We start from the raw sequence: 18,530 nt of genomic DNA, 5'->3' as shown, positions 1-18,530 counted from the left end.
TTCGAGTTATCAACATTCTGTTATCAGTACGAACTTCTTTATCGAATGAAACATTCGTCCTTGTACATAAAACGCTGCAAATATATTCTTTGCATTTGCAATATGGCATACATTTTAGATTCATTATTGACACTCAAATATAAAATTATCCCCAACAGCCCCTCTTCTACTTTACATTTGTTGAGAAGATAAGCAGCCTATATCTGGATATAGGCTGCTTATCTGCTTATCTTGACTTTCGCGTTGCCAAAAGACGCTGGCGTCTTTTGGCAACGCGAAACTTTAACAAAATCGGACGTGAAGGACTCCTTTGGGGATCATAGTGGCAGAGCAGAGCAAGCTTTTCGATCCTTTGGGGCATTGACATAGAGGATCCTAGTGGAACACGTAAAACATGTATCAATGAAAAAAATAAGTCAAATTTGTTCGGGACAACAAACTTCACAGCAGCCTTTTCAAATACGTCAATTAACAAATGTGGGTTTTATATACTAAGTGGGACCAAAGATGATATCGATCAATCCGAATGAAGAATTCTATTTTTATCCCTCCATAGGTACGCTGTGATTGCCGGTGCCAAATTCCCATTATCCAGGTATCCTTCTTCTTCTTTTAGAATAATACAGGTATACTACTGCGAGATCTCCAAAGATTTTGTTCCCGGCTGTACGTGTCTGTAACCGGAGCGGCGCACCCGATATCGACACCGACACCGGACTCAGTGCCGCTCCACCGGCTGCCGGCCACGCGGCACGGCGACGTGGCCGAACCTCGCTACCGACCAGTAGCTTATACAACCAAGCTCGTATGGAGTTGGACCGTGGAAAGGACGTAGCCTAGGCGTCAGCGCAATAAATTTAGAGGCCCACGCTGACGGAGTCGTGGGCAACAGATAAACAAGATCCTGACCTGGACCAGAAAGTAATAAAATTGTACTAGCAACAATACTAGTTATAGTAATAAAATAGTAATAGCGTGGTAGAGCCCCGCTTTCTGCGCTAGCTTACGAACGCGCTGCGCGCTGCGCTAGCTTGCAGCAAAATGTACAGGGTGTCTTTTCAAAGCCCATATCTGGTCATTGGTGGTAGTAATTTGAAAAAATGTAGCCGCATGTTTGAACTCGTATATATAACTATGAGAATAGGAAATTTCATGAAACTCGGTTCAGGGGTTTAGTTGTGAAAGTGTGATTTTCCCATCCATTCCATACTAATATTATAAATGCGAATATTAGATACTTCTAAATTCCTAGAAGCGACGACTAATTCCAAATGTGAGGGGGTAAGACAAAAGTCTTAGAATGACTAGTTCCTTGACAGTAGTATCACGTCTTATACCTTTGGGAACTAAAAGGCGGGCTCTTTGCTCGAATTGATTTATGATAATTCGTATATGCGGAAGTCATGCGAAATCTTAAAAACTTAGCGTCAAGTACATACCGCCAGTAATGTGACAAAGATAACATCAGAAACAAAGTACAAAACACAAGGTCACGCTCAGAGACCAGTGAATGAGTTTGTTTGGGCACAAATACGTTATTGTCTCTGTTGGCCAAAGACAATACTACAATTTAAACTGGAATGTTTCAAATATTTATTATTTAGCATTAGATATGGGTGAGCTACTGCCTGTTTTAATTTTTTTTTGATCAATTATTTATGTACTTACTAGCTGCGACGAGTACAACTCTTCCATCGCATAATTGCAATACTGTAGTTTTAATACTAGCAAGTTTGGATGCAGAAGTTTTGATGGGTGGTGGGCGTGCACCAGTGCTGCTTGCATTAATTTACATGACCCAATTGTACTTGTTAGGGAACTGCAACTATTTTGCTGCAATGACACCCATTTATTGTACTGTACATATTATTAGGTGCTTCAAAATGAGCTGATAAAATGCTTTTGAAACAAATTCTATTGCAACTATGTCCATGATAAATAAAAGTTACCTAATTTTGCTCCTGATGGTCTAGTCTATCTCAGTGCAAACTTACATGAAAATCGTCTTTTGAGTTTATTCATGTGTAACATTATGATTTCTGTGGTAATTGTACTTTTTTTAGACTATGCTTATATTTATATACCGTTTCTATATGAAGATGATATATGTCCCACTGTTGGACAAATGTACCTTCCATTTCAACCATTGTCGAATTTAGTACAGTACTGTGCCACATAACAGGGTAATATTATGCTAGTTATCAGATAGTGACGCACAAATGGAAACAATTATCTCCACTAGCTAATTATGTATGTGCGAAAACACTCCACACTGATGATAAACTCCAATGTCACAGTATGTTGCATTTTAATGACAACTTATCAGTAGTGCACGGAAAAGAAATTTGTATTCGTAAAAATATCAAAAAGTATGCTTTTGTAACATGAAGGTACTTTTAATTTTGGTATATAAAATACAGGCTATATATAAAAAGGTGCCTACTATTAATATATTTTTAATAATGTTAAAATACTATTATAGAATTAAAATACTAATGAAGATGCAAGGAACATAAATTTAATGAAAGAGATTTCTTTTGAAATAAGTAGAACCTTTGAACTTGTTCTTACTGTATATACAGTTTTCAGTAAATTTTTCATTTGTGTACATAATAATAAATAAGTAAATTGACATTTTTTTAGCTAGTGTCTATATGAAATGATAGATGTTGTAATTAAAATCATTCAATACCTACTAAATATTGCAAATCATAGGTCATGTTGATAAATTATGACTGACACAGATTTATGAGAATTATGAGAATTAAATAAAATAACAGAATTATGAGACACAGTTCTACAGTTTTTGTGTAACATACAATTGGTTGTTAAAATTCAGCAGTTGAATGTGTGCATAATATTTGCATTTCACGGACAACCAGATATTATGGTATTCATTTTGGTAAGATGTAAACTTTAGTGATAATAGTGTAATAAATAATAAAGTCAGTTGATAATGATGCTAACAATGTTCAGTAAGTTGAGCCAAGGACTAAGTGTTTAGACTCTGTAGATGTAAGCTGGTATAATGGTGCTAATTACTTTGCCACATACCTACTGCTCCACAGCTATCACAGCCGGTTTTTATCTGATTGGTATTCTTAGTTTCATTTTCAGACATGTATTACCCTTGATTAAAGTATTACTAAAATATTGAAAACAATGTGGGTCGCTATGGATATTAAATCCTATTCACAACAACTTCATTGATTTGATTTCGTGCATTTTAATCCAAAATAATGACGATAAAAATTTATCGTCATCATTTTAAATGAACAAGGCTAAAGAAACACATTTGTAAAATTAAAAACATATAAAAGTAAATCAAGTTCAAGCACTGGACAGTAATTAACTGGTAGTTAAACGTAATTATAACCACAGAACTAATGTTTTAACCTCCTTACGAGGCAAGGGACGCATGAGAAAAATCGATAACTGCACCAATAATAGGAAAGCGAGCGGCAGTGGGATTCCAATCAGAAAATAGCATCTTAGCATATTTTTTGACCTGCTTTCTTTCTTTGTGTTTTTTTTTCTACAGCTAATATTTGAGGAACAATTCAAATGCATTTGCCGGTGTACTCACCCATTTTGTTCCACTTGCTCGCAGAACTTCGTTGACCAAACAGCAAACGCACTTGTATCAAGAGCAAGACTCTCTTATCACCATCACTAAGCACTTGAACGTTTCACAAACACTTTTCCCTATGTTTGTCTGTAGATTTAACTCAGAAAATCTCACAGAATTATGTACTTTTAAATTATTTTCAATAATCGGCGCAAGCTGCAACTTCAAGCAAGCAGCTGTCATTCGCCAAGTACGTTCGAAACCGCGTACATGCAATACATCACTAAAGACAGCCACGACTACGGCAAATGCGGGCGCGTTCGAAACTATTGTTTAATTTTCTGCTTGAAAGATTTCTCGGCTTTTCGCAGTCACAGCGCAGAGCCTTGAATATTTTTTTTTTCTAGAAATAGGTTTATAATAGTAGTTCATTTCATTTACCTTCAATGTGGCTGTATATTTATAAAATTCAATATTTTACTATCAAAATACTCAAAATAATACTATCTATAGCTGTGTCTAATTTCACATCACAGATTTCAGAACAGTAATGTTCATATATCTGTGTTTCACATGAACTTGTGTATACCATACATGGAATTAGTAGGTACTTCGTCGAGTTGTACCTACTAATTAACCATAGGTACTATTTGAATAACTACTAACAGCTATAAATTAATAATAAATATGATTACATTTGTTACGGCTCAACTATTCATCTAGTTCTTACGCTCGCCACTCACACCCTTATTTAAACACTATTTTAAAGTACTTTAATATAGTGATTCTTGACTGTTGAATAAGATATGTGAAATCAGTATTGTATTTAATTTCCTTCGGGGGGCGGAAGAATACTTGGTAAAATTCAGAATATATCTTTTCTAGAAAAAGGACCCACAAAAAATACACCTCGGTTTCTGTTTATGACCCGTTGGTATGACCAAACTCTTTTATTCTCAATGTTTGTGACACGACACGACACGCACGACTCTGCGAAGTGTAATGCACACAGAAGTCAATCTAGATAGTGCACCTAAAAAAAATATTCGAGATAAACCACAGAGATAAACTCTGATCCCCAAGCCACAGCCACAGACTAACCTCAAGCCCTCCCCGAAAAAATTGTCTCGATACGTTTTGCGTATTGCTATGAAAGTCGAATGTATTAAAATACATACCATACAGCCTTGATGATGGAAAAAATAAAACAAAAATAGAACAGCTTCATAAAATAAGTGCTTTATTGATTAAAATTAGTAGGTATTTAAGTATATAGTTTTTAATGTAACGTGGTTAAAACGAATCTGTCTCATAGTGTAGCTATGACGGATCACTATTTACATCAGTAAACAAACTTTTGAACGATTCAATAAATCCCTAGCGAGTCCCTGACACGAATCTTTTCCACAATTTAACTTTACATTTCAGTAATAAGTCTTTTTTAGTCCCGTAGGCAACTGTGCTTTGGTGATTAGATAATTACGAGTCTCAATTTTTTTTCTGTTTTAATAGAGGCCGCAGTAGACGCGTCGCGACGTGCTGTCTTACTACTCTCTACAATTTTTCCAAAGTGACATCGATGTTGATGCCTATTGCGTACACTATTACTAACACGAATACTAACAATATTGTGAAAAAATAATGTCAACAGAAAAACAATCAATGTATTTAGTGGTTTTGCGATTTTAACAAATATTTTAAATAAACACAGTTGCCCCCCGAACTTGCAATCCGTAATATAAACATACAGCGAACTGCGAATTTGAAACCTTTAGACGAAGGCGAGAAAGTCGTCTATTTACGCTAAGCGGATATCTATACATCTAGAATTGCAAACCAATTTAGTATTATTTACATGTAACCAAACTATAATAAATATTATAACCTTATACTCTCTGTACAGTGACGTAACTCATAAAATCTTGTAGTCTCTATATATAGCTTTACACAGTTTGTTACAGTAGAGCCCAAGCTTGTTATACCGCTCAAGTAATGTAAAAATTGATAAATGTCTATCGATAGAAAAATTGAAAACAACCCGTAGTGCAAATTGGTCGAAATGGAACGAAATTCGGTCGGACGTAAACTTGTAAACAGAATGTGTGATCGTATTAAGCTTGGACTCTATTTAATATTATATTTTCTTTGAGTGTTTTACTTTTTTTTGTTTTCACCATCAACTGCCGTTGAAATATATAACTATCCAGACATGTATGTGTGTTAGTAAAATATAATGCGTTTGTGTTTCACATGATCTTTATAATTATATAACAACTATGTGCAATGATGAATTTGTATGACTACAGGCTGAACCCCAAACATACCATGTCTGGATCTATCTCCCCGTTTCTCCAAGAAAGCTCCTGGACACATATTTTTAACTAATAGCTCTAATGCATTTTTCAAAGCCTCATTTACACAAAATATTAACGGTCAGCAATGGTCTTACTCATTTATTGTCACAAGTGTAAGAATACGTCGTGTAAATTACACCGAGTGGGAAATGAGCTCAAAGTTGCGTAGTGTAAACGAGGCTTAAACGTGGCGCGTCATGTGAGAAGGCAGCATAACATTTGCACTTGTTTGCAATTAACAACTAGTGACATCGGCGAGTATGGTCAGACTACGCGCGATCTTCAGAGGCAAAGAAATAAACTTTTATAAGAAAAGCGAACACAACTGAAAAGTAAATAAGCAGAGATGAAGAGTACTGTAAAAATGCATTAAAATATCATTATTTATTAGGTAGATATAGTACCTTAAAAAGATCGCGAATAGCTCGTGTATTGATCAACATCTTGGTGAGAGATTTATATATTGTACCCTATATAGCTATAAGTCGACCTAAAGGGCTATACACACTCACTCACTCTAGCGACACGTGGCAAATTATTGTCTATGCGAAACCAAATACACACACAAAAATTACGACTAAAAATATGCTAGCGCAAACTAGCGGATTGGACCTTATTGCGTTTGAGTTAAGGCTGTCATTAGAATTTTAAACACTCAGCAAGCGATACACAATCGTGCATAGTGTTAGACTAGCCAAAATAACACTTATTTTTATCTATTGTTTCAAAACATTTGTTAATATTGCACATTTGCTAAGCATTGGCAGCTAGAGAATTTAATTCTACACATATTAGCGACCAGCTCTGACTTCGGCCGTGTAGATTGTCTTAAACTTTTTTTTATTTATCAATAGAGCGACATCACAGAAATCTAAACTAATTCATGTTCATCAGATCTACTTGACACATAATGTGCTATTGTAATTTTGTACAAAATTACCTCCCTTTTTTTGTTTACCACTCCAATCATAACTAAGTTTTATAAATCGATATCATTGTAAATTCATAGATGAAATAGTATATTTTTTCTAATGCGATTGGCTGAGGTCAAGACGCATTTTGAGAGCAATCAAAATGCGAATTTTCTAAACTAAAATATTTCTAGTTACATTGCACACACCATGCCCACATCCTTTAGCTGTCAATGTCAAAACATTGGAAACGCATGCGATGTGTGACGCTCCTATCCGATTAACGTCGTTATTGCGATTCAATTAGTGATACTAATTAGTAATTTCACTATTGTAACTAAACGCATGAGCGAGCCTTACTTAACAACTAGGATTTATTATTTTGAAAACATTGTCTTGTCTTGAAAACGGAAAATAAAACATTATACAACCCAAAAACTTCAGTAGCAAATCTGCATAAGACTCTATGCTTGCTGAAAATGTATTTTGACCGAGCCACAAGGTTCAACAGCTTATGGCTTTCGCAAAAAAACAAACGTGAAAAAGACAAGATATTTTAACACATAAATTATATTATATTACTAAACGAGGGGATGTACCTGTACATTTGTTACGGTTGATTTATGTAATAAAAATAAGTACTGCCGTGTGATATATCGATGAATATTCCAGTTTCTGATAACATAGGACATATTTTTTCGGCAGTCGGGTTATTTAACTTAAGGCTCCAGCCATGACGCTATAAATATGACTGGAGTTTCCACAGAACTTTTTGATGCAAGGTACATAATTATATTGCTATCTCTTTGATCGGTAGCCCGACTAGGTTTATGATATATACATAGGTAAAATATGTTATTTATACTTTTCAGTGCGCAAGGGAGGTTGGGCTACTGACGAAAGGGATAGCAATACATGTACTTTGGATGAAAAAGTTCTTGGGAGTATTGTCTCCAGTTTTACCTATAGCTTCATGTACGCAGCAGAGCTGGGTTTACGCCGGACGGAAACGTTTGCGCCCGACCTATGCCCGGGAGTAAACCCACCCAGGTACAAGTTAATATAAAGAGATTTCAATTAATATCTTAAAACAAACGTTCGCAGCTCGAAGCTGGTATCACAATATAGCTGCTTCAGTCTCAACAGTTTGAACTGGAGAATTTTATCATAGGTTTCTTCAATCATTTTCTTAAAAAGAACATTTTTTATTGCGTTATAATTATTATTTTGTCAGATGATATAGTGGTAGTAAAACAGTGTATGGTTGTATGTGCACTTGTTAGTTGTGGGTCAACATATATAGAATAACACCCAAAATCCTCTGTGGCGGGTGAGCGGTTAGTTTCCACATAACTGTTAAACGGTTGACCAAATTGCCAATTTGATGCTAAATCTATTTCAACTTGATACAAGGCGTGGGATCTTGGGATCTTGAATGACGTTAACTATTGTAACGATTGCTCTTGAGGGTTAATACTAGTGAATTCACCGCTAGAGGCGTTGGTGTCGAATGAGGTTAATTTCTAAGGCAAATTTGAACGTTTGTGTTGTGCGCTGTCGTAGTGCTAGTGAGTAGGCCCTCGCTCGACAGTGGCGCCAACTATGGAACCCTAGATCCTAAGCATTGATCCTGCATCATGTGAAACCTTGAGTGGTATCCTGCGGTTAGGGTCTGGCCACATTGATCCGTCGTCCTCTGTTGCGGATTGACTTCCGTCGACGGATCAATGCAAAAATGGAATTTTGACGTACGTCTTTGAACGTCAGTGTCAAAACACGCGTGAAACAACGCGGCAACGTTTGTCGTCGCTGCGGAGCACGACGGAGCAATTGTGCCATGGGTTTATGTGGTGAGTGTGAGGTATGTATAGTATTGTATGTGTGTGTATCAGTCGATGTCAGTGTCGGGGTCGCTGGAGAGGTCGGCGCGCAGCCGCGGCGGATGAGGGCCGCGGACTTGCTGGCTGGAAACATAAAAAGTTTCATATAGCGAAAATGATTATTACCTTATGTTTGACCTCGGGTCATTAACAATTTTAAATTTCGCTTTTAAGTTACTGTCAAAGCGTGACAGATTCCTGTCTGTCACATCCGTCCTTTCCACGAGTACGCCAGGACGAGACACAAGTGAGTTAGGTATTATGTAGAGACATACGCGTGTCGGCGGTAGTGGTTGAGCCACTCCTCCAGCAGCTGCGCCTGCAGCAGCGGCCGCGGACCAAGCTGCAGCCGCGCGGTCAAGACGCCGCCGCGCGTGACGCAGGCGGACACCCAGCGCCGCACCACGCCCTCCGCGTCCACCATCTGGTTCACGGTGTTACCATGTTCAACAATTAATAAGAGGTCAATTGCTACTTCCTTCGATCCATACAGTCCGAGGTCCCGGGTTCGATCCCCGGTCGGGTCATGATGGAAAATTATCTTTTTCTGGTTATAAAATATAGTATCGTTGAGGTAGTATCCCATAACACAAGTCTCGAACTTACTTTGAGGCTAGCTCAATCTGTGTAATTTGTCCTAATATATTTATTTATTTATACTCAGCCTACTGATAGATTGATTTCAAAATTTAATAAGGAATAATTAAGTATTTCTTAAATATCGAGTCGTATATGGAATGAAATGTTGCTCTTTCGTGTTAAAAAATGGTTATGTAACTTTTCAAAATAAATAATTTTTTAAAACGGAGTGTTAGCTACATTGACGACTTTTTAGTAATTCCAGAATATAGGTAGAAGAGTAATTATAATACCAGATCTTTCTCAGGTTTGCACAGTTTTAGATATATAAAGATATTGCTATCTTCTTCTTTGAGTGTCGATGGTAAATCTTAAGCCACAGGTTACTAAATCATTTCATGCAAGAACCGAACCACTCAAGTTTTATCAGAAGTGGTCATGAAGGGAGCCCGAGTGCAGTGGGAGAAACCATAGCCGCACATATTATGGGAGCTAGTCACACGGAAAGCAATCTCACCTCCTCACACGTGAGAAAGTGCACAGGCAACAGTTTGCCGTCAGAGTCGCTCAGCGGCAGGAATATACATTCTTCGTTCTCTTCTTGTTGTTCTCTAAAAATAATAACAAACCATTACACATTATTTTGACTGGCTTGGATTCTTTCTTTTTAGTTTAGCTAGGCAGAGGTTCTGGTAAGAGACGCTTGATGACGTCAAAGAGATTATGCGTGCCAATGGTCTGACATGTAAAGATGGCCAAGACTTGGCATTATTGGGCTCTGGGCGTCTATTTTTCACCACTGAGACGTACCGGCAGATGTATGTATGTCTGTGGTAGTCCAAGGAGACGAGCGCGGAGAAGTGGCCCCTCGTGTAGCCGAGACACAGCGGCGACTTGGAGCAGAACGACGGCTCCCACAGCAGCGGCAGGTAGATGCCTGCCGACAAACACTCTCGTCAGCGTTACATACAATCTTAATGATTTTGTATATTTTTAAACATAATTTCAATTCGAATCATTTATTCAGAAATTAGACCTTCACAGGCAATTTTTATATTAAATAGTAATTTCTCGCAAGCTACAAACTACTGGTAAACACAAATCTTATGTACTTTGTTATATTACTAGAAAAAAATAATGTAAAAAAACAATAACGGGTAAGCCTTTTTGGCGTGATAGGTCGGTCGAGCACTGTTTGTGAAATTCCGTAATTAGGAGAAATTATGTCTGTGAAGGTCTTGATTGACAAGGCTTTTTTGATAGCTACAACTCAGCTTAATAGTGGTTTTGCAACTGTCTGTTGTTTTTTCATATCGGGGGACGACAGCCATGTTTTCCCGGCACCTTCCTCGTCTGTCAAGCGTGAGAAGGCTGACTGACCTTGAAACCTGGCGAACCCCAGCGGCTCCCCCCGGAAGGAGTCGACCCTGTCGACCCCGTAGACGAGGATGGGCCGACGCAGCACGTGCGCGAGCGCGAACACATGCAGCTGATGTAACGCAGCGCCCGGCCGCGCTGCAGCCGCCGTCAGCCGCGCCCACTCCGCGCGCAGCTGCGTCTCCTCCGGCGCGTACTGCAGCAGCGCCGCCTGCCAGCGCTCCCACGCCTGCCAGCGCTCGTAGAAGCTGATCAAGGGACGGAAACACATTCTCTATCATGTATTTCTAATAAGTAAAGCTTTGCGCTCATTCTTGTTAAATACCAAACGGTACAATTAGCTATTTATCTTTCTCTTTCGTCTTCGTGATTACATTCGAAACTGGGACGCACCAGAACATGTATAATAAAAGATAAATTTAAATATATAGCTAAATCTTCAAAATTAATAGTTTTTTACACGCCACCTGTCTGGCGTCTACCCTTTTTGGGAAAGCTATTGCCTTTCAGCTGTTACAATTGTGAGTCCTTAGTAGCTTCGTACGACGAAGCCCGGTGGTTAAAACCGTCCGTCGTCAAAGTGGTCGAGTGTGAGAGAGAGTGTGAGAGAGAGAGAGAGAGTGAGCGTATCACCTGCGCTGCGCGTCGTGCAGCGAGGCGGCGAGCGCAGCGCGCAGCGCGTTGTTGCGGTCGAAGACGCCGTACGCAGCCTGGCTCAGCGCGTCGGGCAGGCAGTCGCCCGCCGACCGGTTCCACAGCGCGTACAGCCGCGACCCTGCACAGTTACTGTGATAGTGACGATGCTTTCGAAGATATGGTAGAAATAAAATCATTCATGAACTCGTCCGAACGCCCCGTATTAAATGGCACGTACGAGAGACGAGTCACAACTTGCTAATATGTTCACAAAACAGCATCATATTAATTTTTTGGTTTGACAAATCGATACACAAATGAGACTGGAACAATTTTTGCATGGCTTGACAAATCAGAACCAAACCATACAGTACTTGACGAGTTGGTTACTAAGTCACCCAGTCAAGTACTACCCCTGTACAGTGTACACTGCACTCCACAAATTTCAATTTATCGTAAAGGGCGAAATATGTGCCGCGATGCATTTTTGTAGCTTAACAATATATGTATATATTTGATTTGACATAAGTAGCACTCTTGTGCTTAATTTTATAACATAATCTAGTAAATATATATTGATATATAATTATAACAAACTTATTTAAACTGCTAAAAACATTATATGCCAGTCAACCTCAAATTTTAGGTATATACATTATACATATCCTAGCGTCAGGTCGAGCTGCAATTCTTCGTAACTTAACTGCAAAGCTTAGAGTCATTCGAAATGAAAGTTTATAACGTATGGCATGTCTACGAAGCCGGGGCGGGTCGCTAGTGGAAGACAAATGATGATACAAAGCAATCCATAGCTATATTACCGAGTGTGAGAGTGATCTCGTGCGACCAGTTGATGAGCGGCAGATCTGTCTCCAGCGTGTGCTGCGCGTCGCGGTCCAGCAGCTCCGAGAACAGCTGCTCTTGTATCGCGGCTGGGAGCTCTTCTATTTCTACATCAAAACAATTATTTCGTTAAAAAAAAAACATTCGCTGTTATGATTTACAGATAATATCTTTGAAAACACTTATTGTGGCAATAACAGCATTGCCAAAGAGGGTTAACGTCAGCCAGGCGGCTAGACGTAAAATCTCTGTTGAATTTTATAAATTACAGAACATTATTTCATTAGTATATTTTTGTTATTAGTACAAAATTCACAGAATTTACTGAAATTTGTTACACACGTAGAATATAAACTGGCATAGCATATAAGATACATTTCTTCTCGAATTCCTATAAATTGTCGGCTATGCACTAGGCGCACTCAGATAAATGCGCGAAAGAACGGACATTGCGTAGTTTCTATGTGAGCATTTTTACTACACGGAAAAATATCTACACGGCCAAAAATCGGCAAGCTGTTTCCCGGTAGTGCATAGGCGGGCATAAAGTACAAATAACACATGGGACAAGCAAGAATGTTTCCGTTACCTGCGGGCAAGGAGAAGGTGCAGAACTCGTTGATGTACCGACACGGGAAGTTGCCCTTCTTGTGGCGGATACAGCTGGCCATGTGGCGGCGGATCGCAGTCGCCAGGTCCGGCGCTGCATAGAAAACTGTATTTTATTCTCGTTGTTTTAACATTAGAGTAAATAGATGATGCATAAAGCATTGTGTATCAGTCGAAAATGCTATAGTGTTTAATGCCCTCGACTACATCTCCGTCTTTAATATACAATACACGCTATATTAAATAAATAAAGTATTTTTTGTCTGTTCACACATTATTTAACGTCGCAGCACAGATGATTATGACGTTTCACTTAACGAAGGAAAATATCATACCGACGTAGGATGGCGACCTCTTGAGCCCGGGCCCGCCGCCCGATATCCGCGACAGCAGCGTGGAGAGGATGTCTTGTCTTTGGAACCTGCATGGGGACGGAATTTATTCATTTATTTTATTAATCTGTTTGCATTTGAATATTTCTGTTGATTATGCAAAACAAATTGGAAGAGTTTTGGTCAAATTGTCTTAAAATTTCTACTATGAAATCAATAACGAATAAATAGTGCTATGATTTTTTTAAATACATAACTAAAATTGTAACATGTACACAATAAGAGCAAATTGTAACGTCATCATGCAAAATCTATTTTAAAGTTGGCTCACTGAGGAGTGTACAAAATTGTTACTCATTTGAGTAGAGTCGGCAAAGGAAATTTAAAGAAATTATTTTGTGAGTACATGGTAAATGTAAATGTTTAAGAATGAGATCAGACCGTATGGCGAGATGCACGAGCGTGTGGCCGCAGTCGAAGGCGGAGGCGCGGTCGAGCAGCGCCACCTCACGCGCAGACAGCGCACGCGCGGGGTCTCCGTCTGCTGCCAGGTACTGCTCCACGCTGTGGGCGCTGCCTTCCACCACGCCTACAGTACACTCACCTTTTATTTATTTCTTGTACGTATTTTTGTATTTACGTTTAAACAAAAGTCGTAACACAAAAAGATGTTAATCCTTATGCGCCTTTGGAAGGTTATACGTTAGATACCAGTAACCCTGTGTACAGACAGTGAAGCGCCCGCTGACTAATGTATATAATAATTTTCATCAACCTCGACTCGCTTACGATAAAGGAAAACGCCGTAAGGAAACTTGTACACTGGCCGATTATTAAATTGCGTGCGAAATCGAGAAGGCAATAGCAAGCCACTCCTCCTTAATAATGCCAAAAAAATCGTTATATGTGTTTCGTTCCATGTAATGACCACGACCCTCAACCATGAAAAATTGTACTATAAAAAATATCATATTCAAATAGAATGCTTCTCAACGGAGACCATAGATATCACTTATTTAGAACTCTGCGATCGGACCACGGCAACAAAGTCCACTACAGCTACGTTTGTTATCTTTAGTTGGGGTTTAATTCCAAGGATATTATTATTTAGACTATTATAACACAAAAACACATTTTATACAAATACTATTAAAAATTAGTTTTAAACTTAGGATTTGTCGAATCCTAAGTGCGTCGACATAATTAATATTATTTAAAATTTGTGTCGATCAATTTCGTTTAAGGTTTAGCCGTGAAAGCCAGACAAAAAGACTTTTGCTATTATAATATGAGTATGGATGGATGGATGTTAGTTTTGATGAAACAATTCTGTATGATGTTACCGAGACAGGCCTGCAGCCACAGCCAGTCCACATTATTGGCGCGCCGCTTGCAGCGCCGCGCCTCCTCACTCGGCTGCGTCTGCCCCGGGCAGATTTCATTTATACCTGTAGACAACGACCCGATGTATCTATTTGTGCAGACATCACATTAAGGAACAGGGTTTATCTTGTTTTGGTAAAACCACTTCCCCACCCATTTGCCACAGCAACGCGTATCGTCACGCAACTTTTCTTAGAGATATGGCAATAAGGCGTTTCTTTTCTACTTTTGCTTCGTGCGGCAGCCAGCTGGGCAGCTGGCTGCCGAGGCAGGCTGGCTACCTAGCCTGGCGTCAACTTTCTCCCGAGACAGTCACAGAATTACGGCTATGGTTATCACAGCCAATTGACGGCTAATAGTCAATAAAAGGGTTAACGTCTGGCAGGCGTAATTCTTTAGCGACGTGGTGTGGGCAGGCACGCGAGGAAGAGATATATGACAAGCTGTCTCACCCAGCGCGTGGTCGGCGAGCGGCGCGGCGCTGGCGCCACACATCGCGCACTTCAGCGCCTTCGGCCAGTTCTCGTACGTGCACACCTGACACAACGCAACACTACAGTTACATTCGCATCTCACTGTACACCACTGCCAGACCACCGTCCTTACTTTCTAGTATCCATTCTCTATCATTGTTGTACTATAAGAATAAGTAAAGTAAATAAATAAATTTTAATTGAAGAAATCGGCATTTTGTTTTTTTTTCATTGTAAAAGGAACGCGGTGGGTCTTCGCGGACAGCACATGTACTAGTCGCATGGAGCGCTGCAGACAATGCCTCACTTTATTGTCCACTTTACATATATCTTGGAAGGTGGCCATAGAAAATATTCGCGCGTAATTTTCCCACGGGAACAGTTATTTTTCCGGGATAAAAGGTACGCTATTTCCTTCTCCACACTTAAAACTATATGTATGCAAAATTTCAAGAAGATTGGTTGAATGGATAGACCGTGAAAATGTAACAAATAAACAAACTTACTTTTTATTATATTAATTAGGATAAATTAATTACTCAAACAAGGTTATTTTTAAAAATATCAGCAACCTATTAGATAGGTGACATTATAAAGGCTGGGATGTGACGAGATGATTCGGCGAGTGTGAACAGACATACATAGTTGCGCATGCTCACCGAACAAGACCATTTGTTAGCCGAAGAGGCGCTGGCCTGGCCCTGAGGGGACGATATCCGCAGCGATTTCATACGATCGGCTACGTCCGCGCCTGCTAACAAGATATACCAAAGTTTTGTGAACTATCTATTCCAAATTTCATGAAAATCGGCTTAGCAGTTTGTGCTACTGTGGACACATAATGCATGTAATTTTTTTATTTTATTGTTTTTGTATGTTACAGGAGAACAACGTTTTTTTTATATATTTTTATATGTTTAATAGTGAAAGCATTACAAACAAAAAGGCAGTTAGATTTCCGTATTTACAATATTAGTATGGAAAGTACGAATAGCAACTCACCACACACTTCCTGCACAGGGAGCGCGCTGGCGCCGTCTTGTAGCTTAAAAATATCTTCATTGAGCAGAGGTTTCGCACTGCGGCACATTGTGCACTGCAAACAAACAAACATGCAGATGTAATGCCGGCTAGACACTCTCGCCGAACTCTGACAGATGCCGACATCATAGTTATTAGGAGAGCTTTTATTTACGACAATGAAAAACCATCAATGTATGCCGATAGTATATAGGCCGCATTATATGAGCGAGGGCAAATATAGGGCAGGCTTGGGAAAAATATTAATCTCATCTCATTTTATTTGATAATTGTTTGTTGTATATTTTAACTATGTAATATTAGAATTTTAATAATAGGTAAGTATAATCAAATATAGTTTTCTGTATTAAAATTCATAGAGCTGAAACCAAATAAACTGTGATTCTCAAAAATAATGATATTAATATTTATTTTCATTAAATGATGTGTTATAATAGAAACCAGATTTACATAAATTTTTATTCACAAAGTAGAGCCACAACTATTCTTTGCCAAATTTAAAAATAAGGAAACCATGTTAATATATTTGTTTAGAAACTCAGTGTGACATCTTTCAATAGTCTCAACGCAGATAGTGATTACTAATTCTAGACAAAACCTTGAGCCTTCAACCGCCTGCAAAAACCACAAGGTCATTCACCTGGCCACAGCAAAAACTTGTGCAAGAATACATTTGCAAAGTTCAGTATACAACAGTATCAACTACAAATCTTTGCAAATTAGCTTGGAATAGAATTGCATACCAGGTAACTTGACATTCTGTACAAGGACTTAACTCATTGTCATCTTAAATTAAGGTTGTATTGTATTACAAAGTAGTGCTAAAACTTGTGCGTTCAGTATGTCATGCATGTAAAATAGCTTACAAAATCTGAGAACAATCTAAATGGTGAACATTAAGAAATGGAGACAAAAAAGTAGGTGGATCCACACTGACGCTCAATGGCTGAATAGCAACCGGGCAAAATTGAGATATACACTGTGTTGCTACAGGCAGGTGCAACAACCAATGATATGAAATAAAGTTACTCTATACCTTGCGGGAGAGAGGGTAGTTTTCATATGTGCAGACTTCACATGACCATTTAGCGTTGTTACTGTTCTCTGTTGCGGGCAATGAGCTTGCTGTCATCTGAAAGTATTACATACAGTCCTCTATGTTTATGTTAAAATGCTTTTATAGAAGACTAAATAAACTTATATCTACATAGGTCGAATGACCACATGTTAACCCAATCATCTATGTATGAACTTGTTGTGGGCTTCAAGTCACAGGTGTATAAGTTTTACTTTTGTTCATACACCCTTTGGCTTGATGACTGTGATATATAACATTTTTATTATAATATAGTATGAGACCCCATTACACTAGCTTTACAGGTCAAAAGAATATAGAAAATATTTACCAACAAGCCAACCATTTTGTCATAAGGTTTGATCATTTGTCATATGTAATGGTTTTTGTTTACAGATTAACTAACCTGTGTGAGCTGTGATTGTGACACATTAGTGGACACATCCACATGCCCTCCCTCGCAATCGGCGTCCGGCGCGGCTGCCTCCTCGATCCCGGATGCGACCTTCTTGCTCGCATCCTGCTGGATCTCCTCACTCATTGTACCATAGATTATAGCATGGAGGGTGCAATTCACTCTTCACTACACTCACACTACTATGATATTCGCATTGTACGATAATATCTACCGTGGACTGTTTGCACAGGTGTGCACTAGGTCGGACTCGCGACGACCGATCATAAAAACGGAGAGTTAGCTGACCTGGAAAAACAACGCAATCACACGTTCAAACACTTATTGCACTAAATTCTAAACAGGACTTCCGCGTTGACCAAATTGAGACCAGAATTGGTAAATTTGACAGCCCGCGACAGTATTGACGACACAGTTGTTCCTAATAGGAAACTGAGTGCTAGCGCACGATAACGCGAAACTTGGCATGCTTTGTATTGCAGTTTTTGGCTTCGTTACACAATCTAAAACATCGAGGCATCAGTGCCATAAGGTCAAGAACTAGTAGCACATAAAGTCGTCCACAGCCAATATCCTGGTGAAACTTGCTGGTATCCCACACGCCACGTTATAAAAACAATAAATTTAATATAATGGTGAAAACAAACCTGGGGAACACGGGAAAAACACAAAAGAAACAATGGAGTAAAAGGCAATTATGTTTTTATACGGTATTTTGACAATTTTTGTGTCAATTAATTTACGTCAAGATTAGAAACGAGATGGCTGGTCATATTGTCATTGTCAGAAATTTGACATACTTTCAAATAATTTGATTGGTTTATATTTGGAATCAATCTAGGATTTCGCCAATCAAAAATTTACATTCTAACCAATACAATGCCATAAATAATCAAACTATCCAATTACAACCAAGCAGGCATTAACCAAACCAACCAGAGTGAGTGACATTGTGACATTCATATTTTGGCTATGGCATGTCTGTGTTGTACGTTGTATAAAAGTTAAGGTCCCTTCACATTTGCAAAAATAATTTAACGATAAGCTATTGCAG

At 38.8% G+C, this 18,530-nt stretch overlaps 2 protein-coding genes across 3 annotated transcripts in view; both read right to left on the bottom strand.

Moving 5' to 3' along the window:
• The window catches only part of Unc-115a (Uncoordinated 115a), a 69,025-nt gene extending 65,153 nt beyond the window's left edge, over positions 1-3,872 (bottom strand). The window contains exon 1 of the mRNA XM_053763644.1: positions 3,587-3,872. Within this exon, the coding sequence (XP_053619619.1) occupies positions 3,587-3,590 (4 nt within the window). The 5' untranslated portion in view covers positions 3,591-3,872. The remainder of the gene's footprint in view (positions 1-3,586) is intronic.
• A 912-nt stretch (positions 3,873-4,784) lies between these two features.
• Positions 4,785-18,277, bottom strand: trbd (trabid). 2 transcript variants are annotated; one of them, XM_053763500.1, is made up of 17 exons: positions 18,124-18,277; positions 17,468-17,764; positions 17,023-17,118; positions 15,948-16,041; positions 15,605-15,699; positions 14,925-15,009; positions 14,433-14,537; positions 13,531-13,678; positions 13,093-13,178; positions 12,738-12,851; positions 12,127-12,255; positions 11,303-11,444; positions 10,673-10,917; positions 10,103-10,229; positions 9,810-9,903; positions 8,989-9,137; positions 4,785-8,797 (listed from the first exon to the last, which is right to left on the bottom strand). In XM_053763500.1, the coding sequence occupies exons 2-17, from the start codon at positions 17,600-17,602 to the stop codon at positions 8,722-8,724; spliced, it is 1,920 nt and encodes a 639-aa protein (XP_053619475.1). In that variant the 5' UTR covers positions 17,603-17,764; positions 18,124-18,277; the 3' UTR covers positions 4,785-8,721. The 2 variants fall into 2 exon arrangements, with proteins under 2 accessions (XP_053619475.1, XP_053619476.1); XM_053763501.1 differs by having other exon boundaries at positions 15,605-15,696.
• Between the last annotated feature and the right edge of the window lie 253 nt (positions 18,278-18,530).

The sequence above is a fragment of the Plodia interpunctella genome, chromosome 24 (assembly GCF_027563975.2).
Source record: "Plodia interpunctella isolate USDA-ARS_2022_Savannah chromosome 24, ilPloInte3.2, whole genome shotgun sequence".
NCBI lineage: Eukaryota > Metazoa > Arthropoda > Insecta > Lepidoptera > Pyralidae > Plodia > Plodia interpunctella.
This window is presented reverse-complemented; position numbering and strand designations above follow the sequence as displayed.